Genomic DNA, 27,989 nt, shown 5'->3' with positions numbered 1-27,989 from the left:
CTTAGCATGTGTGCATGAACCTCATGATCTTTCCCAGCAATCCCACAGTCCTGGATGTCAGCTTCCAAAGATCACAGGGTCTGGGGTCCAGGAAGTGGTTTCCCAAGGGAACCCAAAGAAAGGCTGCACAGTTATAGGTGCCTCACAGCCACCTTCTGCCCCCTGGACCTGCTTTAGCTGTGGGAAAAAAGGGTAGGAAGACAGGACTAAGGCGTTTTAAAAAGTAGTTTCTATGTTTCACACCTGATAAATGCTGTCTTTTGGAGCACAGGCCAGCAAACCAATCCTGCCAGGGAGAGGTTCCAAAGAGGTAGTTTAATGATGTTAGGTTGGAAGATTTTATTTTTCAGTGCCTGTGATTTAGACATGTGTTTGGGGTAGACTTTGAGGAGGGCAGGGCTTGTTTTTGTGTGAAATGCTGCTGTTGGCATGTGGGGTGGCTCATACCCACTTGGTACTCGCTGCATGGACAGCACTGCACACAGGTGCTGCAGCCCTGGGAGCCAAGGGTGTCTTTAGTGCGCTGGCGGCTTGGAGGAAATGCCATTAGAGCAGCTTTGTGCCCATGAGCAGCACTTACTTGGGAACTGGGCATATGGACCAGTCAGCACAGTTGCTCCATCCTGGCAGTGCGTGTCACCAGGGGTGTATCCCAGTGGGACCCGGGTGCAGGGGCTCTGCAGCTCCCTGTGTCTGTGGCGCCCAGTGAGAGCCACCTGTGCCCCACCTGTGTGCCAGTGCCCTGCACCCTGTCGTGGGCGAGGCGGAATGGAGACGGCACAGGGCTGTGGGCAGCCAGGGAGCGGGCAGGAGCGGGCGCTGGGCTGGCCTCAGCACTGGCCGTCCTGCCCTGACGGGTTTGGATAGCAAGAAAAGGGAGGGATTTCTTTCCTTTGCCAAGTTTTCCATGACTGCTGTATTCAGCAGTTGTCCAAATAAACTCCTGCCTTGACCTAGAGTGGTTGTGACAAGCTGCCTCTCCTGCGAGCCGGCCTTCCAGGGCTGGGAGGAGGGAGTGCTGAGCTGCTGAGCCGGCCCGTGGGCCTTGGGGGAGGACAGAACTGGCTGCGTTTGTAGCATCTGCTTCAAAAGGAGGCTGTGGCAAATATTTTATTCAGCAGAGCTGGAGGTCTCCTGTCTCTAGAGGGCAGGAGTTTGTTGTTTTCCTCATGCAAGGCAAGCATTGCTTATGCAAAAGGAAAGGATGTGGAAATAGCCCACAGAGTCCCTGTTTTTCCAGCACAGATCCTTTGGAGCAGGGGCCCTAGCTCACTCTTCCTGACCCTTGGCAGCGAGCCTCCCTCACTCCCAGCACTGCTGCCTCCCTGGCAGTACCCCCCTGACCTGGTAGGGTTCTGGCCCTTTCCTGAAGGGCACGTTCTCAGTTCCACTGCAGGCACCTGCCAATGCAGGGCTCTTCTCCTTCATCTCTCCTTAGTCCTTGGAAGGCAGAGCGAGGCCGTGTCGCTGCCCGAGGGAAGGTGCTCCGTGTCCTGGCGCCGGCCCAGCGCACACCTTGCCCGGCACCGACACTCGGCCGCTCACGCACGTGCTGCCAAAACCAGGACACAGCTCCTGCCATCTCCACAGTGACGTGCGGCACTGTCCCTGGGACAGCTCCCTCTCCTCCTGTGGGACACTGCGGGGTCAGACTGTCATTCATGCTTCCAGGTGAAGCTCCGAGAGCCACACGTGCAGCACTGCAGTGTGTGGGGAAGAACAGGGGAGAGGTTTTCTCTGAGACATGTCTCAGCTCTTTGAGCTCTTCCCAAATCTTCTGGGACGAATCCCTGCTGTGAATGGAGACCCCATTTATGTTATAGGGTGTCTCTAGACAAACTGACACCAGGCCTGATCTCTAGTGCCAGTTTTCTCATGTCAGCATCCTAACCAACTTCCTGAGTTCGATATGTCTTTTTTAGGAAAAAAAGAAAGATCATCTGCTACTATAGAGGCATCACGCTTCAAGTCTCATAGAATCAAGAACCAGGCTGGTGAAACCATAAATTAGCAAATCCTAGTGCTTTGGGGCCTTTTTTTATCTATGAGGACAAAGAAAGAATATCAGAAGTATGGAGTTCCTAGGGATGGCACCTCTAAAGCACAAGTTAAATATTCCCATTGTTCTTCCTTCCTCCCCTCTGTGCAACCACTGTGAAAAGAAAGCAATTTATCCTTCTCTGAAACCAGGTGTAGGAACAAAACAGATAAACCAAAAGTGTCAGAAGACCCCTTCTCCTTAAACTCCACTTCTGCTCTATCATGACCTCAGCTCAGGCCTCTCCTAAAATCCCTTTCCTGTAGGAATATTTTGTCCTTTTCCTGATCAGCTCTCTAACCTGGGCCTTTCTGAAGAGACTCTCCTCTTCAGATGGCCCAGAGATTTAAGACCCAGATGCTCTATGGCTTTAGGTGTGTAAGTCGTCCAGGCACGTGTTGTGAGCCCATAACAGAGCAATGGCACAGCATTCAGATCCTGGCCCACGGATTATACAGCATCTGACTGGCATGTGGCAATTGCTTGTAAGGAGAGAAGGCAGCCCAGTTCTGTGGTATTTAGGACACTATGGAAATCATTTTAAGCTAGTTATCATACGAATACTATAACCAAAAAATCCACTGCAGAAATTCTGTGGGAAGAAGTCAATCTGTTTGGAGCAGTAGGCAGGGTTTAAGTGGGGGCTCCTAGGAGGAAGACTAGCAAGGCTGCGGCAGGAGGGTGCAGCTCCCTGAGGTTGTGCCCACTTGGCTGGGGCTGGCTCTGGCTCTGCAGATGGGAAGGGAGAGCCCAGCAGGACCCTCTTTTTGCACACACACAGTGCACGTGGCAGCCCTCTAGATGCCACTGTCACCCAGCTGTCCCAGCCCTACAGCTGGTGACAATTCAGTGCTGCTGACACCAAGCACTGGGCCAGGAAGGACACGGGTGCTAGGCTGTTCTCCAGCCACATCAGCTTCCCTGATACCCCAAGAGTAAACTCTTCTTCCTGCAGACAAACCCCCAGCACATTTTTAGGCTTTGGTTGGAATGCCAAAGGGATTAGTAATTCACACTTTTCAGGTATTTGGGCATCCCACTCTCCAGCAGCATTCTCTGATTTGGTTCTGCCGAGGCATTTGCTACAACTCCCCCGGAGGTGCCAGTGTCACTAAGTTAGCAGTTCTGTTAATTTTGAGGCTCTGCTTCTCCTGTGCACCTTGCTGAAAATGAGGAACAGTTCCTTTAAAGGCAGCTGCGTAAGGCTCACGGCACTGGGATGTGGAGGATCCTTGGACTGCACAGTGACAGCGTGCAGTCTGTCGGGGGCTCCCTCCTGGCCCCCCAGGCTGGCCTGTCACACACGGTGCCGGGAACCCCCCAGCATGGGTGCACTGGGATGCCCTCTCTTCCTGCCTTGGGAATGGGGCCTGGGACTGGAGGCTGTATTCCCTGAGATGCTTCTTCCTCATTGGAAGTCACTGCTACAGATGTGCCTATGGAGATGCCCCTGTTCTCTAGCAGTCAGGAGAGGTGTTCTGTGGAAACACCATTGGGCTGAGTTAACTCCTTTCCCTGTGCATTCTTTGTAAATGTCCATTACCAGTGACTACGGAAAAAAGGGGTTTGGTGGGCTGTTTGTGTGCTCTGAGTGCTGAGGAGGGACAGGGTGTTTATGGAATTTACTCCACTGCTGTCAGACCCTGTTCAGATCCCCTGACTCCCAGCCCCTCAGTGCTGTGTTTCAAACATGGGAAACAGAGCAGACTGCTGAGTTCTTCAGTTCCCACCTTTGCCTTTTTCCCTTTTTTCCTTTGCTCAGTTTAATTTGTGTAGTGAGTGAGGGCTTTGGAGGGGCTCTGTTACACAGAAACCCAGAGACAGTGGCATTAGGTGCATTTGCTAAATTATTAGAGAAATGTGTGCGTTTGCCGTAGGGTTCTGTTGTTGATTTGGGAACAGTGAGCTCTTGCAAATCTCAGCTTTCACCTTGCCAATCCCCGTATCCCTCTAAGTGCACTGCAGCTCCTTGGAACCTGTGGGGGGTTGGTGCTGGCATCCCTTCACTAGATCACATTTATGCATTAGTGCCATCTGTGCCTGCTGCACCTTCTGTGAGCCAGCCCGGCCAAGTGACTGGCAGTTATCTGGGACTGCACACAAAAGGAGAGGGAAGAGAAAGGGGGGAAGGAGGAAGAGTCAGTAGGGATGGCACCTGAAGCTTCCTGTGTGCTGGTGAGTCTGGGGAGCACAGAGCTGCCCTGGGGTCCCTCCCTGCCACTGCTGAGTCCTTTCTCTCTCTTTCTCTCTAAGTAACAGAGAATACCTGTCTTGTGGAATTCAAGCCAGTTCTCCCTGTCCTCGTGTTCTGGAGGAGTGACAGAGTGCTGGGACATGGGGAAAGAAGCTGCTGCAGCCTGGGGACAGTTTAGGCACAATGCTGGGCTTTGCACTGCAAGGTGTTTCCTTGAGGGCAGGGCTGGGCCCGAGTTCTGTGAGCAGGGGAGGAGCAGGAGGGAATGCAGGGGTGGCTGTGCTGGTTTATCCATTTGCCTTCTGTTCGGGGTCTCTGCTGGTAAAAAAACCTCGTGTGTGAAACGGCCTCTGAGGAGTTCTCCCCGTCAATAACAGGACAGGGGAGCCTTTGCTGCTGTTCCTGTGCAGGGAGCTGAACTGCTCCCAGCACCCAGGTCCATGTGGATGGAGTCTGGGCACTCAGAGATCATGAACTCCCAGCTGAAAGTCTGGATTGATCTGTCCTACACAGGCAGGTACAAAGTACAAGAGCAGACAGAAATACAGATGCAAGAGTTCTGACACTGAACATAACTGTGTGCTAAGAACTTAGAAGTGAATTATCTGGCTTAGAAATTATTTAAATCATTGCAGTGTCAGTCTGTCCAGAAAAATAAGGCGCCTTACACAGCCTAACTTACATCAGGGAAGGAACACATGACCTCCTGGCAGGGGTGGTGAGCAGCCTCCTGAGCTGAGCACCCTTCCTAACAAGGCTGGGGAGTCATACCTTCCTCTCAAAACAGGACTCACCTCTGTGTGTGCCTGGACACTCCCCAGAGTGAGGGACCTCTCCTTCTCACAACTGAGTTTATAAGTATTTACATATAATAAGTACATCTTCCTGGGGTTTTTTTTCTGAATGACCACTTTCACACTGTGGAGTCTTTTCCACTTAGAAAACGATACTTGAAATTCAAGATTTGCTTTTTCATTCTTTCCATATGTTCTGTGTTAAACATATGCTACACTTTATATTTAAAAACTAGCAGCAGCAGACTGAAAAAAAATTGCCCACACCACAAAAATATGTTTGCTTCATTATCCAAAGCTTCTGGGTTTCAGTAGTTTTTTACCAGGCAGGGGGAAGCATCCTCAAGGCCAGTCTCAGAACAGGAGATAACTCAGAGGAGCTGTGGAGAGAGGGAACATCTGGTTCTCACTAAAGTGTGGATAAGGCTGGCCAGAGCTTAGAGCTGTACACAGCCAGACTGAGGTGGTGATGGAGTTGTCAGCTTTGGAATTAAGGAAGGAAGCTCCTCCAGGTAATTGAGGAATTGGCCTTGAGTGCTTGGGTAGTACTTGAACTGGCCTCTCCTGAGAAGCTGCACGGATGCAAAAGGAGAAGGAGCAGCGTGTGCCGGGTGTTTGGGTCCCTGCCCGGCGCCCTTCCCCTCCTGCCTGGGCTGACCCAGATTTGCTCCTGGCATGGGAGCGCAGATGGCTTGGGGGGGCACACACCTGGGCACAGCACAGGGCTGGGCCAGGATGGGCATCCATCCAGCAGTGCTGAAACAGCAAGGAATGCACTCCCCTCTGTTTGAGATCTGCCCGGCCTGGAAGGCTGGCTGGGGCTGGGGGATTGCACTGCCAGGGACAGCGTGCTCAGGGGCATTCCCAGGGCCTGGGGCAAGGCTGGGGGCTGCTCCCAGAGGCCAGCCTGAACCCTGGCTACACAGTCAGATCGCCCCAAAGGAGCTGTGCACCCTGCTGAGGGTGTGTGGGCACAGCACAACCCCCCCTCAGTGTCACTGGGAGCTTTGCTCCGAGCTGCCTCCTGCCTGAGGAGACCCTTGGGAATGCCACCAGGAGGAGGACACTAGAGTTCTAAAGGATTTGACAAAAATTTGAATTATCCCACCTAGAGAGACTCAGGCTGCCTGAGGGATTGGATTGGTTTGATTGGACAAAGGAAAGGAACAGCCTCCACAAAAATCCCTGAGTGAGAGCTGGGAAATGGCTGGGAACAGTTAACTGGAGGTGAAGTGTAGGAATGCCATGATAAATGGTGAATTTGGGAAAGGTGGCGGGGTTTGTCACAGCTATTACAGAGCCGAATGAAGCATGGTTGCCGTGGCAACGCCATGTTTGTTGTACACAGAACTGAGCCGTGGGCTGCCCAGCACCCTGCTCCCCCCGGGTCTGGGCCTTTTCCAGGACTCTTGGACTCACAGTCTGGGAGACAGGAGGCAATGCCCCAGCGTCCTCCCACTAGGTATGGATATTTTAAACTTTATGAAATCACTGATAATTTAGACCTTGTCTCTGGAATTACCTGGTAAATTACCACAGCAGCATTCAGAACTAAAAAGCAATGAGGTGTGCACAATTACCTTCCGAAGCTGCAGCCACACATGGACTGAAGCCTGAATTTAATTGCAACACGGGTAGATCAGTGCCTTTTCTACATCCTTTCACTGAGGAGCACGTCAGCTCTTTGGAGTTGAAAGCACAACAGAACCAAACCGGCACTGGCAAATGAGAAACTTCTATATAAAAATTCTCTGGCAGAAATGCAACACAGGTTCAACTGTTGTAATTCATTGCATATTTCAAATTATATTTTCAAACAGGTGTAGTTAAATGAATAAAAATAGCTTTCTGAACTGTCCTCAAATGGTTTACATGCATTTAACTGCAGTTAATGAAAGGCTGATTGAAGCTAAATGATTTCTAAAATTTTCAAATGACCCACGCATGTTGTAAGGGGCCTTGTACCAGCTGTAATAAAATTCAATCCAGCTGGTCTGTCCTTGGCCCTTGCAAGGCCTTACTGACATAAACAGCCCTTTTAAGCCCACTTTGCTTGCATAAAACCCCCTGGCTCTAATTGTACCTTCACATGAACCAGAGGAGGTTTCAGAGTCTATGAATTACAGCTGCCAAACAAGTACACAAATTCGAGCCCTTTTTTCCTGGACTGATCCCGGGGCTCAGTTCACACAGTGCACAAAATCCAGCAGTGTCATGTAACACTCCATTAGAATGTGTGAAATGTAAAGATACTGGGAAATACAGTTAGGAAATACACTTGTAAAATATAGCCGAACAATTAAGATTAAGAATTCAAAATTCAACAAACCAAAAATCCAACAAACCAAGAATCCCAGCAAGAGCAGCTGGAGTGTGGTCAGTGTCTGCACGGATTCCAGTCGGATTCCAGAGCAAAGTCCTTCTAAAGTAAAGGCTGTTCCAGCAGTGCTGCAGCCCTGCTACCACAGCATTATAAATTAATGCCAGAGATGCCAAAAGGCCCCTTAAGTAGAAAATGTCAACATGCAAATGTTGAGCAGGAGATTCACAGGAGCACTGGGACCCTCCAGGTCCCCCCGGGACAGTTCCCACCCCATGAAGCCCTGGGAAAGCCTGAGCCGCTGGCCCTGCCACGGCAGCTTTGCTGGTGGCAGTGCATTCCCTGCAGACCAGGGGAACTCATGGAATGGCCACTTCCCTGCCACAGGCCCTGTGGGGCAGTCTGTGGAAAAAAAAAATCTTCTACTCTGTGAGGAGCACACAAACTCAGCCAGGGCTTCCACACAAAGAACCAGCTTGCGCCTGTGCAAAGCTGCAGCCTTTGGAGTGGCTGGCTGGGGAGAAAGGAACGGGAAACACAGAAAGAGGAGCACACAAAAATCCTTTGCTGGTAAAAGTGAGGGACTTACACTTCACTGATGGCAGCATTTGGTAAGTTAGGAGAGCTTAGTAGGAGCTGCTCATGTGCTCAGGGCATAGCCTGTGTGATCTGTGTATGGTTTGCTGTAGGTGGAACACGAGCAGGACAGACCAGACAAGTGACACCTCTCTGTGAAGTGTTCCAAGGCCTGTGCATGTGGCACTTGGGGACGTGGGTCGGTGGGGGCCTTGGCAGTGCTGGGAAAGTGGCCAGACTTGATCATCTGAGAGGGTTTGCAATGTGACTGCACCAAAAACTGAGCGCTGTAATGGGTCATTTCCTGGTGCCTTACTGAAGTGAGGACTGTAGAAGTTAGGTGGGAAATGACACCAGGAAACACTCAGGGAAAGCATTTCTGTGGAAGACTGAGGTTTCCTGTACCACAGCACTGGCTGTGCTATGTTACCTGTCCAGCCCTGTGGCACCTCTTTGGGAGGACATTCTCACCATGCCTTCATTAATACAACTAAGAACAGAAAAAAGGGTTGCTGTTCTTTATCTTTTTCTTTTTCTCCTTTCCCCAGACAAGTGATTTGGCTGTTCCTAATTAAAATGAAGAAAAAAGTGGCATAAGCTTAATTAAGATTTTAATTCAGTTAGAGCCTATAGGAATAAATCACTGCAGACTTGGTAGTGACAATCAGAAAATACAGTTCCTCCTCTGTCACAGAGATGGTATAAATGATGGGAAATCCTGAGACAGGTAGGCAAGAGCTTACAAGTGCAGGCGTGTCTAACCCAGGTAACAACCCTGTGTTTGCACCTACACTGGATCAAAGAGCAGTGAAACTGGCTTTCCCAAATATAGGTACAATTCCCAACTCTGGTGCTGGATTTTTTGGCGGGATTTTGGGACATAGACCCGTTCTTTGGAAGCGTAGGTAAGAAACTGCAAAACATGTGAAACACTGTGTTTTTCCTAAGCAAAATGATGCTTTCCTCAGGATTAAGCAGTAGTGGTGAGCACAAGAACAAAACACTAACACCTCTCAGCTGATGGCCTGACCGTGGCAGGTGGGGTGCAAACGGATAGAAATGAGGCCCAGGTAGCCTCTCCTCCTGAATCCGTACAGAAACCCTGCTTTTACTGTGCTCACAGAATAAACCTAATGAAGATCCCCTGACACAGACAGAGTTCCTTTGGGCAGCACTTCACCCTGTACAAATTACAGGCATTTTAAAACTAAAAACTGCAGCAATTTTAGCAGTTCTATGATTTTTTTAATCTAGGACTGTGTCTTCGCTCCTTGGCTAGTAGATTCTCTCCAAGTCTTATTCTCAGACTTTTAGTATAAGTTGCCCGTTCCAAATCAGAAATCCCTTCAAATTCCTTTCAAGAAATTACCAGCACATCATGAAGGAGAAGGGACTGGGGGTTTTACAAGACTTAAGAATACGGAAAATGCATCATAGGATGTTGAACAGGCACTGGACAAGTGCACTTCATTTTTCTTGACTGGGAACTGGGCTCCTCCCTTGGCTGCTAAGCGTTCAAGTCCAGGTTGAAAACTTTTGGCACAGGTAAACAGAACTGAAGCCAAGGCTGGCACCTCACCTGGGCAGGCAACAGCACAGGTGGTTCTCCCAAAAAGCTGTTCCCCCAACGCTGAGTTTCAGCTCCCAGGTCACTCCCTGCTACTCTCAGGTGGGCCCTGCCAGTGGGAGCAGTGGCTGAACAGTCTGCCCACCCCCCCCACCGGGATCATGGCATTGACAACACTCCCAGATCAGACATTTTCATATGGAAAATGCTGTCCCTGAACAGTGACAGAGTTATTTGAAACTGAATGTTCCTTTGGAATCAGCCTTGCTGCAGTTTCAGCCGTACACTCATACTCTGTCATGGGAATCACGGATCCCACTTGGCTGGGTATTCCCCTCTTCACCTTGATGAAGGGAAGAAAAAGAAACTGCAGCAAGAAGAGGCAGAGGTAACACACCTGTGCTGTGGCCTGTCCCCTCTGTCACTGTCACCCCCGTGTGGGCAGGAGGAGTGACCCCAGTGCGGGCTGTGCCCGGGCAGGCTCCTGTCTGAGCGCCGTGAACACCTCTGCCTTTCACAGGACCCCTTCCAGAGGTGCCATCCCAGCGCCTCCCGGGGCAGGGGCGGGCCCCAGCCGGCTCCCAAGGCCACAGGGCTGTTGTAGCAAAGTGTGCACTTGCATTTTCACCGTAATTAGGTGCCTAATTGTGCGCCTGGGCCGGGCTGCTGTATTTGCATGGGGACTTAATGAGGATTTATCAAGGAGCTCTCTGGCCACACCTCGCTCTCCAGCCTGGCAGAGGCAGCCACAGGGTGAGAGGTGAGCCTGAGTTCTGGCTCCTCCCCAGCTTTTATTTTAAACTGAACGCCTGTTTCTCTTGGGGTTTTTACACCACTGGAGCAAAGGGAGAACTCCAGCTCCCAGTGTCACTGGGAGACAAGTGGACTGCTGCCCTAACAGCTGGGAAAAAGAGAAATTCCAGGGAAAAGGCCAGGGCCAGGTTAATAAATGACATTTCCATGTGAGGCATCCAAACAGTGCTGATGTTGAACTTGTCCAGTGGTGTGCTGACAGGCAATAAGAACCTGTACCAGCCAAGGTCAAAAGGGATCTTCTTTCAAGAGAGATAAATTCTCAGTCCTCTCTCAGGATCATCTAGCTGCCTTTTAACTCAGAACTGCCTGAACTCCAGCACTGGAGTTATCAGGGCCAGCTCAGCTGCACAGCCACGCAGTTGGACGCTTAATAGACACAGCACTGTGAAAATGTCTATTATTTCCCTTCAGTGAAACACTTTTTAACTACAGCATCCAATCACTCTTTATGGCGTATGATGTCAAAAACACTTACTGCACAAGCAGAGATCTGTGTTTCTTTTGCCACAGACAATAAATCTTTAGTGTCTTCTCTTGCCACGCATCACTCCACTTGCTCTCAGGAGGCACCATACGCCTCTCTTTCCCTCTGCCTCTTCTAGCAAGGTCACTTTCCAGTGATGAAACAACTTTTCCAGAAGGTATAGTGTTCAATAATTAATACCTACTGATAATAGCTTCCCAAAGCAGTGCTTTAAAGCTCTAATGCTCATCACAGACTTGCAGTGGGAAGAGCCCTTAAAATAGATCTGAGTAGCACATCTGAAAATATCAGCCTCAGGAAGCTGGGGTGCGTGTGACCGAACTTACACCATGGAAACAGACAGACCTGTGGCCCTGGTGCCAAAGGAAGCCCAGCCCTGCCTCTCGCACCAGGCAGCATGGCTGTACTGCAGGTGTGAGCAGGTCACGTCACCCCCGAGCACGTGCTCTGGAGTCACCTCCCGGACAGGCACATCTCCTGCTGCTCCCACAGGGTCTGTGGGAACAGGGTCCCAGTGGGAGGATGCTCGGGAAGTGACCAGCTCTGTGGGTGCTCAGACCAGGTCAGACAGGTTGGGGGCAGACCCTCATCCCAGAGTGGCAGCGAGCCCAGAGGACCATTTCCCGCCGCTGTTGCAGAGTTCCCTTCTCCCAGCCCTCTCATTAGCACCCAACTGGCCTTCCCAGGCCATCTCCAGTGACAGCAGCCTTTGGCATGCATGGCAAACACTGTCCCTGACATGCACTGGACAAACCAGGGGATCAGTAGGGTCAGTGTTTCTCCTGGCTGACAGGGGGTGCCACGTGGCTCAGCCTGAATGCAGCAGCTGGAACAGTTATTCATAAAACTGCTCCTCAGAGCTATCTCAAGAACAAAGCCTTTGTACCACAACTTCCTACCTAAGCAGTGCAGTCCTTGATAAATGCAGGGGGCTTTGTGTAGCTCATTCTAGACTAGCATAAGATCTGACTTGGTTTGGCTTGTGTCTGTGTACAAGGCAAAATCTCTGTGCCTTAAGTTCTGCAACAAGTAAGAGTGTCTTGGTGGGAGAAAACCTGTTTTATGTTGCTCCTCTTTGGCCCCAGATGCCTTTGTCATGGTTTTTACAGTTTAGCTCTCCCATTTTCATCCCCCAGAAATGCACTGTGAACCCCTTTAACTGCATCAGTGACCCTCTGCTCTCAGCTGATACTCAAGGCTCACCAGGGGCATCTCTCCTTCCACCTTCTGGCCACGGGCTTGTTTCATTACTTGGGGCTCACATCACCTCTGCACGCGTGCCTCAGTTCCCCTTGTCCCTTGGGAGAGCCCTGCTGCTCTGCCCAGAGGACACACTGCATTTAGGGAGGTATGGCCATGGCCCAGTGGGAAGGCACGTCCTCCCTGCTGTGGGGGGGACACAGCACACTGCGTTACTCCTGACTTCTTTGAGCCAAAACCTAGTATTACTCTCCTTTCTCTAAGCAGAGCATTTTTGGGTTTATAAATCAGGACAGACTGACATCAAACATGCCCTGAGAGTGCCTCGGAGCATTCACAGAGTGCCAGCTGGGCATGTGGCTGGCTTGGGAGGAAAGGGCCTTAATTACAACCAGCATAGGAAAAAATTAAGGAAAGAGGAAGAGTTCTTTCAGAGAATTCTCACAGTTCTAATGCACAGATTCTAAGTACGATGGAAAAATTTTATCCATTATATCCTCCTAATCTTTCAAACACCTTTCCTTTTTATTGTAAATGTTGTTATCAGAGGGAGAAACCTTACTGAGCCGCCGTAATTGTGGAGCCAATCGGCCCTGATGACCTATAACCACCTGCTGGGGCACGGCCATGACACCAGAGGGGACTGGTGGCTGTACCACTGTGGGAGCAGGTGGGCTGGGAGGGGCATTCCCAGCATTCCCATCGCTGCCCTGGCCACTTCACTGGGGAGCCTTTGTCTAGAGATGTTGTTTTAGTAAAGGCATGGCAGCAAATGGCCTTTGACTGGTTGTGGCTGGGCTGGGGGAGAGACTCCAGGTTCAAGACAGGCACCCACAGCTCCCCATGGGGGACAAACAGAGACAGGAACAGGGCAGCAAAGCAGTCCTGAGAGGCAGGGAAGCAGCCCTTGGAAGAGGGGGTGCCCTCAGACATCCTCTCTGTCTCTCCTGGGCAAGCAGGGGGGCACTACTCAGAGTTTCTGGGGGATTCCCAAATCCAGGGGTACTCATGTGGGCTGGGAATATCCTTCCCAGAATGGAATGATAACCTCAGAGCCCTTGGGCACTGCTCTGAATGTTCAACTCTAAATAACCAATTTACTCTTGGATCATATTACGCTTATTCTGCTCATCATTTTACAGCCTTTCCAGACTTTGGTAGGTTCTGTGTTTTACTATAATGTAAAATGAAATATCATCCATCTACCTGGGTACAGAAAGATACAAAACATGCTACAAACTCCTGTGTGCTTTGTACCCTCACTTCCTCTCTGCTCAGACAGGCACAGTTTGCATCCAGAAAGAGAACTTCTATTTCACACTTGTAAAGAATTTCTGTTGTTCCACTGGAAAAAGGTGATCATGAACTCAAAGAAAATCTATTCCTTTTTCATTGGATCAAACTGTTTTACACTGCTGCATGTGGCCTGCTGGACTAAGAAATAAAGACAGGGCAAAGCTGTGGGAGAAAACTGCAGACAGAAATGTGTCTGAGGAACAACCATTACCTAGGAAGGAGCAGTACTGAGCCCCAGAGCACTCACAAAGCTGCAGCAGGGAAGCGCTGTCCTAGGGAGGCTGTCACCCCATCCCCAAGGTTGTGGTCACAGCCAGATGTGTCACCCATCCTGAGGCCGCAGGCCAGGGACACTGCTCCCCTTCCTTGGTCACCTGTCCAGCACGGCTTGGAGCCTGGCAGGAGCTGAGCCCACCTGAACTGCAGCGCTTGATCTCATGCAGCATTTGCCCCCCAGTTCCTAGAAGTTACAGAATTCTTTTTGGAGTGACTGGGAGGGGACAGACCTGTGTGCACCCACAAACCCTCTGTGACAGGGAGCAGCATCGGTAACCATCGCTGCGCACTGCATTGCCTTCCTTGGAGCCTGTGCTTAAATTGCAGGAGGCTGTGGCACAGCCAGCCCACAGTCAGTGGTCAGGAAATGTTCTGGCTGGGGAACACCTGCCCAGTTTAAAATGCAGGCAACTCAAGTGTTATGGGGGTTTTGTTTTTGCTTTATGGATCTGTAGTTCAGAATGCACTTAAACATGCAAAAACTGATTTCAGAACTAAAGTCATTTTGAATTATGGGAATGCAATAATAAGACTGGAGGCAATAAATGTAATATTGGATCACTTTTCCTCTCCCTCTCCCCACTGTCTGCCTCTCCCATGCAGCAGTAACATGCAGCAGCATGTGTGCTGTATTTCTTCCCAACTTTGGAAGAGCTGTAGGGGAAAACAGCTCCCTCCCCCTGCCTTCTTTTGGATGATGTTGTGCATAAAAGGATTAACATATGCAACTGTTTACAGGCTTTAGAGCCCCGGGTCGGGCAGGGCCTGGGTGGGCACATCTGAGCATCCTCTGAACTCCAGTAGCTGCAGTTTAGCACAGGTTTGTAACAACTCACCCTGGGTGACTGAACGAGCTCGGGCTGCCACAGCTACGGCCGGTGATAGCACACCTGCCAGGTGAGACAGAAACTCACTTCCTAGAAAGAGCTTTTCCAAGGTGTTTTCACATGCCTTTGCCGTTGGTTAGAGGAGCAGAGCCCAGTGAAGTGACAGGGAAACCAGCCTAGTTCTGTTCACCTCATTCTGTCACTGCCTCCCATCTCAGAGCCTCTGGCTCTGGTCACTTACTTCCAGCATCACCTGACTCTGTTATATCAAGTATTTGTGCTGATCTCCTCCAAAATGGCAGTGGAACCACCACAGCCTGGGCTTTAAAACATACCATGGTGCTGTGGAAGAACACTGGGACCTCCCACTTAAATCTGCCAAACCAAGAATGCCATTTGAACACTAATCTAGATAAATGGCACATAAAATTGATCTGGATTAATACACGTATCAATACAAACAGAGGTTTGGGAGTTCATCATGTGGGAATGCAACCTTTGTGCGAGGTGTTTTTTCATTTCCATCCCCTTTTGCTGAAGAGTGTGTGATTGCAAACGCTTCCTCGGCGCTGCGTGCGCGTTACCCGTGCGAGCAGCTCCCATACAGCGATGTATGTATGTGTAAATTGTGTGAATGTAAATATAGATAGGCCATATGTCCCCAAAGTCCCAAAAGAGCATCTGATGTTGATATGTAGACAGTGTGTTAAGGACCTTCCTAATTAATAAGCCAGATTAAAAACCTCTTGGCAATCAATTAAGATTAATGACAGAAGTCATTCTGTCTCCCCCTCCGCCCGCGTCTCGGGCTGTGAAAACCCTGGGTCGGGAAACTTTAATCCTGTTATCTGCTGCCTCCTTCATCTGCAAAGCCTGGAGATTAGCTCAGCGGCCATTCCCGAATCCCGGCCAGCCGCTCGGACAGCTGCCCTGCGCCGCCAGCTCACAGGGGAGGAATAATCTGGCCAGGGGAACAGGCCTGGTGCATCACTCTACTGCAGCTCGCTCCATGGGAAAGGTGTCCTGAGGATGAGGAAAACAAATGTGTTTGTTGCTTGGGGATCCTGCGCAGTGAAACGTTCTGTGATTACCAGCCCCTGCCCTGCCCAGGGAAAGGGTTCCTCTGGCTTGGCTTGGGGGGCTGCATGCTGCCCCCAGCAGTGGCGTGCCTTCCTCCATGGCTGCCATCCTGTGCTGCATGGCCTTGGAACTGACAGGCAAGTTGGCTTCTTCCTGCTCTCTCATTCCTACCAATGCTCACAGAGGGATGAGTCCCCAAGGCTCGTTTAAGAGAGCAGCAGACTCATCTGCACCAAGGGAGGCAGTGCCAAGAACTGCTGCCTACGTAGTTGGGAAAATATCCCTGTTTCTCCTGACACCAGCACAACATCCTCTCTTCAGCAAGATGGTCCCTCCCGCTCCCACTGACTGACAGCAATTCCGACTGCCAGGAGAGTCACTCCAGTCGGGATGGGCACCTGCCAGGCAGCCAGCCAGACCCTTCTGAAAGCAGCTCAGGCTACAGGGAGAGGCCATGACTCCAGTGACCAGGAGCTTCCTTTTGGAGGGAGCACTGCTAGCCACATCTTACCCATGCAGAATGTATTACTTCTGTATTATGCAGAGCTGCTCAAAAGTAACAGTTTAAACAGATGTTTGTGATAACTCTGCAGCCATTATTAGAAAAGACCTTTAAAGCAGATAAATACTAATAGGCTTAAAAACAAGTACAAGTGTCTTCCTGTTTAAAAGGCTGGTTTGTACATGGACGTACAAGCTGGAAGCATTCTGTAGTTCTCCTCTCTTCTGATTCTTCTAGAATGAAGTAAAGTCTTTCTTTTCTTTTACCACTGACTCCTATTTCAGTCCTGATAGGGCAAAATCTTCACTACAAGTGCCATGGGCTATTGTGGACTTAAAGATGTTTGTGTGCATAAATGCACACAGAATCAGAGTCTCAACCACCATCACACTGCAGCAAGCTCAGACAAAGAATCCAAACCGCTGATGATCACACCTCGTGGTGCTAAACTGTGACTTGGGAAACTAACACAAGGATTTAGAGGAAAAGCTAGGCCCCTGAGGCTGGCGCTGTGCCCCTGTGCCAGGCTGTTCCTGGGCAGCCCCAGACTCCTGGGAAAAGAAGTACAGACCCTTGGACACTGAACTGGTTTGTCAGAGTAGCCCAGACTGCTGTGGCTCAGTCTTCTTTGCCCCTTTAATAAAAAAAAGGAAGGAAGTCTAGCTAGGAGCACAGACACAGGGTAATGCATCATTTATAAATTACCTTGTTAGCGCAGAAAACACCACATGGCTCTGCAGCCGAAATCTCCTGCTGCGGACTTGCTCTGTTTGATGGGAGCCCTTCAAAAGCGCTCGTGGCTTAATGGAGGCTGTTTGTGGGGCCCTCGATCCATACCTGCTGTCCTCATCCCTCACTGGGAGCCCGGCGCAGCTGCCGCGGCGTGCAGCTGTCTCTGAAGTGGCAGCGTGTCCTCGGCCCCCAGCACGGCCCGCCCGCGTTGGATCTCTGGATTTGTGCCTGAGGCGAGCCGGGGAGCAGCTGTGTCCAAGCCGTGCTACCTTTAGTGCTGCAGCCCCCGGGCCCCACGTGCCCCGGCCTGCCCCGCGCTCCCGCGGCCGCCGCACAGCTGTGCCCGCAGCCTGCTCGGTGTGCCCACACCTGGGCGCTGCCCGCCTCCGGCAGCCGCGGCTCCCGGGCCTCCAGCCTCCCGGCAGCCTCCCGCTACGGCCCTCGCACCGCCTGCCACACGGCACAGCCAGGACAGCGCGGGGATGCACCAACTGCTCGCTCTGCTTTGATACTTCCTGCCCAAATTTCAACTGCCTGATCAAGCACTCAATTCAGCAGTGAGATCTTTTACAAATGGAACTGACAAGTGCCTAAACAGTAGCAGAGAGGTGATGAAATAGAACAACTCCACGGCGCTCCCTGTGTGTGTGTGTGTGTCTCCTTGTGCACACTCCTGCACTGACACACACCAGGGGCCCACCATGGGCTCTCCACCCAGTGTGTTAGGAAGAAGGAAAAAGCACTTTTTCCCCAAGACGGCAAACACTGCGCAGACAGAAATGGCACTCTGCAGTGGCACAGGTCACACCTGACCCACCACTCCTTTAGGCACAAATATCACTCCTTCCCCCTTGAGCTACCACTCTGTTTTTCTCAAGCTGAGGTGCTGGCTAGTGTTGCTCCTGACAGGCCCAGGGAAGGCGGGTATCTGACTGCACAATGGCTCAGCAAAGCCTGCCCCCAGGGCAATCCTTAGGTAACTCCCTGCCTTTAGGGACAGAACTCCCCAAAACAACCCCTGACTGATACTTTTATAGCCTTTTAAGGCACCACTTTTATGTTCCTGTTTACACTGATTTTACCTGTTTAACTGTATTGTGCCATGCATTTTGTGTGTAGATTGCTGTTCTTGCTGCTCCATGTCACAGGCATCATTCATGCAAACAGTGACTATCCTGCCACGGTAACAATGCTAACAGCTGTATCCAGCTGTGCTCTCCAACTGCAGCACGGCACTTGGCCATTCTGCTGCTTCCAACACTTGCCTTACCTTAGTCTCACCTCTTCATCCTTTTGAACAGCACCAAACTTCATCCCAGGAAAATAATCAGAATTCCTGTTACCTCCCATTCTATCACATCTAACTACCTCCCCTTCAGCCCTCCCATCCCTTTATGTGGCCTTCATGTTGCACGGTGCACAGACAGTGCCCTGTAGTACGTGAGACTGTGACCTGCTGCCATCCTGTCTAAAGTAAAGCATTTGCTCCCGTGGCTCTTCCCAAGTGCCACAGACAGGAAGCTGAGTGGATGCAGGAGACAAATGCTGACATTCAAAGTGATACTTTCCTGAGGAGAAGCAATCAAAAATACTTGATCTGGTTTCACTATCAGAGGTGCAAACAGCGGCTCTGTGTCCTCAGCAGCATTTGGGGGAGAGGTCCCTTTTTTAGTGGCCACAGATGTTCCAGGAAAAAGGACTGTCTGAGAAACACTTTTCCTCACCTTTTTCTTCTGTGAAAGGTGTCATTGGCATGCAAGTGCAAAGCTCTAGGAAGCAACTTGCATGGGCATTATTGCCAGCCTCTGCTGTTACAAACAGCTGGGTCTGAGAGCGATGTGTGTGCCCGTGACAAGAGTTTACCCTGCACGAGGCTGTGCTCCTGTTCTCCACCTGAGCACACACCACATGCAGCACCCATCCCTCCGCCTCTGGCAGCCCGGTGCCAGTGCCGCGCATCCAGGCTGGATCGCCAGTGTATCACCATTCCCGCCGGTGTGTCACCCTTCCCGCCGTGCCACTGCGGTGTCCCTCTGCCCCCCTCGGGCCATGTCCCGGCCCCTGGCCAGCCGTGCGCTGCGCACCCACCTGGTCTCCCTGCTGAGGCCGCATCAGCGAGACTCTGTCGTACTGGCGCCGCAGCAGCGCCCACAGCGCATCCAGCCGGCCCTGCGGGGACACAGGGGCTCAGTCAGGAGCAGCAGCACCCCCACCCTGCAGCACGGGGGCTGCCCGGGGACATCCCGGGCACCTGCAGTGCCACAGTGCAGCACCGCCTCTCTGGAGCCTGGCAAGCAGAGCTAAGCCTGGCCTGTGTCCCCTGCAACCACTGTGGTGCTGCTCCTGCCCACCTGGAGTGCCCAGGGAGCGGAGCCTGTTAGGAGCATCCTGCTCTGCACAGATGGTTCCAGACCTTGCCTGTGTGTCTGGACATCACGGCTTCAGGGCTTGCTGGGCGTCAGAAAGGACTGGTAGGCACTTGGGAAGACAGCAGTATCCAGAGCCCCAGCTACACCTGAGTGTTTGCTGCTCTTAACACCCAAAGGCAAGGTATTTACAGACCTACCCTCTGCCTGTAGGCACTGCTTGTGCTCTGTTGGCAGGTGGCTCAGAGCACCGTCCTTATGAGCCAGATAGAACAATTTGCTTTTTATCAGAATTCTTGCATTACATTGTTTTATGTATTTTTTTTGCTTTTCTTGGTTTGTCATGACAATGTGTGTTTAAAACTTAGTGTAGCAGCTACAAACTGTGCAGTTTTGGGTTTAATTAGCTCTACTAAGCCAACAAAGCCCCCATAGATTTTAATGCTCTCATTGTACAATATGTCCCTTTTTAAGGGGAGGCAAATAGAACGTGGCAGTAATGATCAAGTATTGCATTTAGGGCTACAAACTGCTCCTGCCATTCCTGCTGAGTAGGTGTTCCCTTCAAGAATAGCACATTACACTTGAATGGGAACACTTGGGAAGTAAGGCACAGCTCAGCCTGCATAAGGCACAAAGAATCCAGCCCTTAGTAACAAATCGTACCAAAGACTGAACAGATACCTTGATTGGTGTGTACCACTTCTGCTGCATGGCTGGTGAGGTAGGCTTTCGTTTAGGTGGTTTAGGGTGAAAAGGTTCTTCTGGTTCTTCTGGGAGTTTCACCACAGCATTCTTTGCTTTTTCCAACCTGGCCCCTTCTTCTGTGGAGCCTTTGTCGCCCCAGCGCACCTGAGGAAAGGCAGAGTTCAGGTGTGAGTGCAGCTCAGGGCAGGGAAACTGCTGCAAATAACAGAGGATAAATCTGGGAGAGGTGCTGAATAAACAAGAGAGGAGGTACTGAGGAGAAAACTACCTCTTCATTGTGGTAACAATAGTCTTAGGTAAATGTCTGTAAGTAAGTCTCAGTAGTGAAAGAAAATCCTGTCTTGCTTCACATGGGCGACAGGGGATCTGTGAAATCTTCTCCAAGTAATGGTATAAAAATATAATTTCCACTTCTTATTTATCCTCAAATACCAGACCTTAATCTGGTAGCCATGAAAGGCAAGGTTTCTGAACCCATGTCTCCTAGCCCAGTGAGTTTTCAGGAACCCCAGTGTAGATTTAATGTGATGCCTAGGGAGGTTTGAGCAGAAGCTCCCTGAACCTGCTCAGGTTTCCATATTGTCCTGCAGGAAGATACACATTGGAGAAGGGCAGGTGAAGCACTCTACCCTGCCTAAGTGCATGGAGAACATGCAACAATGTTAACTGTGTATGTTACACTGCTCCAAGTGTATAAAATGTATAGAGAGTTGAAAAGAGAAGGAAACCAAAGTTATCACTGCTGGGGAGACAGACAGGTATTCCCACTTCCATACAGGCTGTACTTGCTGCGCTCTGGAGATGAAATACATGGAAAAACCTCCCTGCTAAGAGGGATAATTCACCTCACTGCAGGAATCCTCTTTCACCTTGTAACTGGAAGCATCATGCAGCAACCTGAGCAGGGATGTTTGCTGTACTGCACACAGAAACAAGCCTGGACAAGGCTGTTCCCTTCTCATCCGAAAAGGGGCAGCTAAAAGATTGAGAGTCCTTAGTGAAAGTGGCCTGGATCATTTCAGCAAGACTTGCCATAATCATGCCATTTGCTGTGATCTGGCCTGCCAGGAGGCCCCTGTACACCTGTGTCTGTCACTGTGATCAATGGTACTTTTACAGGGCTTGTCATGTGGCTGCTAAAATGTATTTTAAACACTGTTAAAACCATAAGCTGCTGCATCTCTCACTGAAAAAATTATCTTCTCCTTCAGGCAAAAGCCAATTCAGAAGAAACCAGAAGTGGTGGAGTCTGAGCGCCCAGTTTTGACATAAAAATGAATTAACTGTAACAGGTGGGGCCTGGCAATGACATCACAAAACTTTAAAGCAATGCCAAAAGACAGAGCTAGGAGAGCACTGCCCAGGCTGTCTGGGACTGTCACAGAGGGTGGAGCTAGTGGGGAAGGCAGGAGTGGATGGCTACCTGCCCCAGCACAGGAGTGGGAAGTACAGGGGTGATGGTTCCATCCCTTCCCTTCTCCAGAAAGGGAAGCTGCCAGAGGAATCAGGCTGCTGAAGGGATGGCAGAAGAAAAGAAGCCAGAGAAGCAGTAAAAACCAGATGACTCCACATGGACTGCACACATGGAAGAAATGTCATGACCAGCAAGTTTGTCACTGGCCATGGCACAGAGACCACCTTTACTTGCCAGGTAAGGAACAACCTTCCTTGGGGTGTCTTTCTCTTGCTTCTGCCCCAACTCCCCAAAAGAGCAGCATGCTCTTCTGAGCGAGGGAGAGCTGTGAGGCCTGTCCTGCTCTCCCAACAGCCTGAGCCCATCTTCCCAGCCCGTCCCAGACACAGCAGGGCAGAGGTGAAGCTCCCCAGTCAAACCCAGAGGCACCGACCATCGGTGCCCAGCCAGACCCGTCACTGCTCTGGGGTCTCAGGGACAGACAGAGCCACAGCCCCACACAAGGGGGGCGTTTTTCAAGGGCCCATGATTACGTTGGCAGGAATTTCAGTAGGTTAACTTCTTTAGCCCTTAGTCCTGCACAAAATTCCTACCACAGATGAAAAGGTTTTCTAACCTAATCATCAGTTGGTACCCTCGTTTGCATTTTTGCCATGGGCTGAACATGTCTTTGTGGTCCTGATGTCCCTTGTGTTCACGAGGTTTCTGCTCCATTGTGCAGGATCTCATTTGGGAGCCCCTCCTGGAGGCTATCATAGTTTCCCTCAAATCCAGGCTTTTAAATCTTGATGTTGGAAAGCATTTCCTAGTTTGCTTCTGAAAAAGACTGCACAAAATGTTTGCTTTTTGTGAAATCTGAAGCTCTTCTAAATTAGCAATTCTGAACTGCTGAAGAAAATGCATATAAGTGACACAGCTTCAAACCAGCATATTCTGCTTCTGCATTTAAAAAGTACTCGCGCAAAGCTGATGAGGCCGATACCTTTAAAGTTTCATCAGGGCACCTCAGTGTGGCCTAGGTGGGTGTTTCAGACAGAGACAGCTTCCTGGACTGCAGTTAGGAACTGCTTTGCACATTCCATATAGGCTGACTTGACTACAAAACCTGCCATAAGGATGTGCCCATAAGGATGCACATTCTTCATTCTGTTTTAATTAACATGATGCTATCGTGTCTCTTCAAAGACAGGCTCTGTTGTCGCTGCGAGTCCCTCTGGGATCAAGCCTCTCCTCAGCGTCACCATTGTCAGCGCATTTGGCTGGCCCACACTTGGGGGACTTATGTTTCACTGTAATTCCTTCCAAAACACGCAGAAAAGGCTCTCACTCTCTCTTTCTCATTAGCGTGATGGAAAGAGCATGTCTTGAGGCAGCTATTTAAAGTCCCAGTCAAATGGAACTACTGAAAGCTGTTCTTTCAGAGGCAAGGTCAGAATTGTTCGATATGGTAACGAATTTTCCAAGGCTTATGCCAGTGGGAAGACAAGCACACATTATGGCCTTGTATTTTCAGTGCACTGTCAAGTCTTTGTTTCCACACTTGCAGCCTCAGAGAGCTCGTGCTTGAGGGAACTGCCATCTCCAAATCATACCAACCTCCATCCTCTTAATTCCCCCAACTCCTCGTCCACCATAGTAGGAAGCATCCACCGTGGGCCACTTCTTGGAAGGCAAGGGCTCCTGTTCTTCTTCCTGTAAGTACATTCAAATGGTGTTTACTTTTAAAAGATGCTTCCACACCCACACACTGAATGTCTTTTCCGTGTATTTCACTGGCGTTCCCAGAGTGTTGGTTGTGAAAGGGGTGCAAACACTGAGGACAGCAGAGCCTCCAGTGCATTACTGACTGTAAGAGGGAGAGGAGTTCCCTTGTAAGGGGAATTCTTCAGTGTCTGGAATGACAGAGCAGGGGCAAAACGCTGCCTAAGTCCTACATGAATCTTTAGATGTTGGACAAGGGCTATTCAAGCTTTCTGCTTTCCGTGCAGAATGTGGGAAACAAAGTTATCTTGGAATAAAGGCCCGAAGTGTTTCTGTGGATCAGGGCCTAATTCAGGCCACACTGAGCTGAGGCCTGTGGAGAGAGCCACAGATCCAGATCTGTGAAAGCAGAGATCTGGACTTTAGCAGAGGGCACTGTTCTCCACTGAGGGCCCCTCCCCCAGGGCGGTCCTTTCTCCGGCAGCACTCGGACAAGGAGGCGGACACGCAGCGCGCAGGGAAGCACAGGGGTGGTTCCGTGTGAGAGCAGTGTGCTAAGATGAACACCATCAGACCATACCTCTTTTGGGGCTGGTGGAGGTGGAGGGGGATCCTTGATGACCTGAAAGAGCCAAACACAGGAAAGAATAAGGTGCTGCACTGGCAGCAGCCAAAGGCAACAGACCACGGTAAGAGTGACCTGTTTCCACCTGAGCCCTCACGACCGCCAGTGAGCTGGCAGCCTGTGCTGCCTGCTCCCCTGAGCATCCATCAGCGAGGCCTGCTGGAAATGAGCCCCATCCCCAGCCTGCAGACACTCTGGGCAGACGTGTCTGCCACCGTGCTTCCTGGCCAGATGAGCCTCAGCCGCTGTGAGGAACAGCCAGTGCCGAGACCCCCCAGAGTCCATCAGCACTCCCAGAGGAAAAGTGTCCAAGGCCTTTGTGAGGTCCTGCACAGCCATGGGCCGAGCTGCTGCAGCTGCTGCTGGGGAGTCTCTGGCCCAGTGACAAGTGTGAAATTCCTTCTGGCAGCTCAGGCTTCACCTCTGGATGTCCCGGACGCTTCCGCAGCCCTCACATTTTCCACCTCCCAGCTCCATGACTGTGCAGTGCCTGCACTGCAGTCACACTCCCACACTTCTGACACCGCTCCGGGTGAAGCCACCCCCGGGAGCATTTCTTACACCTCTGTTTACATCTCCCTACAGTCTCTCCCCATTCCCTTTGTCACATCCACACTGTAAAGCTCAGAGAATGCCCAGCACTGACAGTCCCAGCAAGGGAGAGGCAGGCAAGGGACCCTCTTCACTGATTTGGCTGAAAACTGAATGCACAGGCATTCCTCCACAAGAAAAGCAGGTTTGCAAGCTAACCTTGGTAAGTTTTTTGGTGACATTGAGCCATGTTTTGGGCTTGGGTTTTGCCTGGAAATGACTAAAAAATACACAATGAATATATCAAGGAGTCCATTCCTGCTATGCCTTGATATTACACAAACATATCCAAAACTGTGCATGCTGACAAACAATGTAACACAGGTTTTAAGTAATTTAATTGAAATATGCCTTACTTTAGTCACTCTGTGCTATTTAATTTTAGTACTTTCAATAAACACTGCGTATGAACAATACCACTGCAGAAGGTCAGCATAATACATGAAAGAAGCATATTTTTCTGATCAGTAGAGTTTTCCATCTTGATTTATATTTCAGTCATCAGTGCCACCCAGACAGTTACTACTGACTGCCTGAACAGGCTGTGGACTTTCAGCAGTGCATAAAGGAATTCTGCCCAATAGCAGAAATAACTTATGGCACCCCCGGCACCCGTTTTCCACAGCCTTTCGGGTTTAAGTTACGGAATGGCTCATGTCCAGCTCAGGGTGCTCTGGGTGGATTGGAAAGTAACCTGTGGATTTCAACTTTGAGACATCCCTTTGCTGTCAGGATGTTGCAAAACCGTGCCAGACATTGCTTTTCTTTAAATAGCTCTGAACACTTTTTATTCCCAGTCATCAGGAGTTTCCAGCATACTTAACAGAAAGTAATTATTTAATTAGTGAAACATTCCTGAGAGCCACACTGGAATCATTGCCCTAACTTTACATGAAACAGCAACACAGAGGGATCATGGGACAGAACCTGAGAGATACTTGGATGCTGAGTAGGATTTGCCAAAGCCTGGAGATATTTAATTCTTGCTGAAAGCAATTGGGAGACTGGAAACAGTAGAGCAGCACTTTCTCCCAATGAAGGGACACCTGATTTATTTTCTGTCCTTATTTCCATTTCACCTGTCCCTCACCATCATCCCAAAACAGTCTCTGTCAGACCTGCCAGCTGTAGCAGAGAAGGTGCTCCTAGGTGGATTTGTATGAAATGGCACTGCCCTTCCCCATCTACAGCTGTGCCACTCTGGAACCTCACATCTGTCTGAGCGCAGTCAGCTTTACCCAGCAAACCTCTCCACGATGAGGGATGGAACTCCTGCCCATTGGGAGGATGGGGCCCTGTGCCCATTGGGGATGTAGGAATCACAGCTCCCACCCTGGACAATCAAGGGAAACCCTGACTGAGTTTACTGTGGCTTCCTAAGGCAATAGTCAATGGCAGCTTTTGCTCATCTCCTCAAGTGGAGGATCTAATCCTTTGCCAGCTCCTGAACTTGCTGAAGTTTGAGGGGAAATTCATTTTAAAGCCAAGCAATCCATTAATTAGCTGTTATTTCTAATGGCTTCAGAAAATGAAACTTGTTTTAAAAGTGACAGTGGTGTGAGAAAATAATCTGCTTTGAGTAGCAGCTCCTCACCCTGCTGACAGCACTGGAATGTCAATGCCTGCATCCTTATGCTTCCACAGGCTCTCACACTCACACACTCGAATCACACGTGCACACACAAGGATTCTTTTCAATCGTGTGATATTCCAAGTGAAATCAGTAGAAAGCTGTTTATGAAAAAGAGAAGTCCAAGGCACACGTGCAGCTCTGCATGGAGCAGCACATAGAACTGCACAGAGGAAGACCTCAGTATTGTAAATTAACTTTCCCCGAGCTGGATTCAGATTGTTTCAATGACGAAGCATCTGAATAATGCTGCTTGTCTTATTATCCTCATGGAGAGATGGGCTGCTTCCTCAGTTTGTTTGGTTTTATCATCAGCCTCTCCGGGCAAAGCTCCATCTCATTTAGCAAGTCGCAAAGAATGAAGGTTTGAGTTTGGAGAAGAGCTGATTTCTTTAAAATAATCATTAAAAAAAAGAAGCTGGTGCTTGAGGCAGCAGTGCCTCTGCTCCACTCATTAACACTTCTCTGCCGCTCCATGATGTGGGCATTAGGAGATGTCAGCACAGAGCCTACAGCCAGCTTGTTGCAATCATATGTTCCACAGCGAGGGACAAGTGACAGAACTGTCACAGTGAAACCCTTGGAAGTGGGGGACAAGGAAGGAAAAGGAAGAGGAGCCCCCTGCCCCACCCTCTGAGTGTCCGTGGGACTCACACCACGGAACACTGTGGGACCAAGCCCAGCCAGCATGGAGCTGTGCCTGTGGGCAGGGGAAACCCACCCGCCTGGCTACAGACCCTTGTTCTGCCCACAACACCCCGGACCTCTCTCTTCCATCGGGATCTGACTCTTGTGCTCCTGCTCCTTGTTCCAGGAAACCAGGGAAGCAGAGCCAGAGGAAGGGAAGAGCAGGTCCTGTCTGGCCCTAAGGCTGCCTCTCTCCTCAGGGATGCTGCCCTGAAGGCCAGGACTACTGAGCCCCAAGTGGCCCTTCCAGGTGATGGATGTCCAAGCCTCATGTGCAGGAGAGAAAGGCAGGAACTGAGGAACAGCAAAACCAGAAGGAAGGATCAGTGCTCTGCAGCAGGTTCAGTGCAACAGCGTGTGAGCTTGGAACTCAGCAGCGCTGTAGCAAAGAGGCCTAGGGTTACCTTTTCTTTTGAAGTAGCAAAATAGTATCCACAGGAGGTGGGAGCAAACACAGAGGGCACAAACATTTGAAGAACTATGGTTTTATAAGGCTGAAAATTGATAATATAGAACTATTCACTGGACTGCTTCATGTAGGAATTTTAACTTATGAAGCTGGTTTATGAATCAAGGTTAGGTTTTTTAAAATAAGATTACCAGGAGCTTGCTTTTTACTGATTTGCAATGTTCCTTTTCCACGGGGAGGCTCATCATATGAAACAAAGTGGAGGTAAGTGATAAACAGGAAGCTCCCTGGATTTCTGTTGGGCCTGTGCTGTGGAGAATGAGAACAAGCAAGGTTTTTTGTTCTCACCTCAGGAAGCCCAGACTGTGAGAGTGCAGATGGAAGCTGAGATTTCCTGCCCTTGGACAGCCAGGGGCCCAATGGACTCCCCTGGGTCACAAGGGCTGCAGCACGGTCAGGTGAGAAGGCCACTTCCTCTCTGCCCCACATTCCAGAAGGCCCAGACAAGAGAGGTACCCAGACCAGGGAAGCAATCTCCATTTCCCAAGTCCTCCATGCTGTCTTTGAGCTGGATGAATAATAACCTTCCCCGCTCCCCCAGAAAGGAATGGCAGGAGGCAAGTAGCCAACACTGCTGCTGCTGGGGTGAGGATAGAGAGCGCCGTCAGATAAAGAGATGGATGTGTGCAGGGATTATGGAAAAAAATAGGGATTTCCAACCTGAGAGCCCATAATGGACGACAAATACCAATTTTCCTGAGAGCAGTTTTAAAGTGGCCCGTCCTTGATTTGAGGGTAACATCTGCACACCATTAAGGCCACCCCATTCCCAGTAACAGCACTGTGCTGGAGCTGGTTTCTGTGCGTGTGACTCAGACAGGCCAGGCCGTGCCCAGTGGAGCCCCAGCGCTGGAGCTGCTCTCCCCAGCCCTTTCCTGCCTGTCACAAGCCCCCCCAGAGCTGCCTCCCCATCAGTTCAGCAGTTTCCTGCAGGATCTGTGTTTCCCACCCGTGGCTCAGGGTGCAGGGGCTGTTCCCAGGGTCTGTACTCACCACTTTGCAGCAGAGGGGCCAGAACCACCAGAGCAGGCCGAGCGCCACCAGCAGCAAGAGCACGAGGACGGCAATGAGCGCTGCCACGCCGCTGGACTGCGGA

The 27,989-nt window shown here is 50.4% G+C and overlaps 1 protein-coding gene and 1 long non-coding RNA gene across 4 annotated transcripts in view; one reads left to right on the top strand and one right to left on the bottom strand.

Moving 5' to 3' along the window:
* Window positions 1-27,989, bottom strand: part of ANTXR2 (ANTXR cell adhesion molecule 2) — a 77,081-nt gene that overhangs the window by 6,829 nt on the left and 42,263 nt on the right. Inside the window, exons 12-16 of the mRNA XM_059843475.1 lie at window positions 27,887-27,982; window positions 23,472-23,513; window positions 22,787-22,882; window positions 19,753-19,920; window positions 18,791-18,871 (exon numbers count right to left, since the gene is read on the bottom strand). Coding sequence (XP_059699458.1) covers window positions 18,791-18,871; window positions 19,753-19,920; window positions 22,787-22,882; window positions 23,472-23,513; window positions 27,887-27,982 — 483 coding nt within the window. The remainder of the gene's footprint in view (window positions 1-18,790; window positions 18,872-19,752; window positions 19,921-22,786; window positions 22,883-23,471; window positions 23,514-27,886; window positions 27,983-27,989) is intronic.
* LOC132325946 (uncharacterized) overlaps window positions 1-27,989 on the top strand; it is a 227,107-nt gene that overhangs the window by 196,559 nt on the left and 2,559 nt on the right. For all 3 annotated transcript variants that reach the window (XR_009486088.1, XR_009486087.1, XR_009486086.1), the window contains 3 exons: window positions 21,260-21,427; window positions 22,737-27,097; window positions 27,187-27,291. This is a non-coding gene — a long non-coding RNA (uncharacterized LOC132325946). The remainder of the gene's footprint in view (window positions 1-21,259; window positions 21,428-22,736; window positions 27,098-27,186; window positions 27,292-27,989) is intronic.

The sequence above is a fragment of the Haemorhous mexicanus genome, chromosome 4 (genome assembly GCF_027477595.1).
Source record: "Haemorhous mexicanus isolate bHaeMex1 chromosome 4, bHaeMex1.pri, whole genome shotgun sequence".
In the NCBI taxonomy this organism is placed as follows: domain Eukaryota; kingdom Metazoa; phylum Chordata; class Aves; order Passeriformes; family Fringillidae; genus Haemorhous; species Haemorhous mexicanus.
This window is presented reverse-complemented; position numbering and strand designations above follow the sequence as displayed.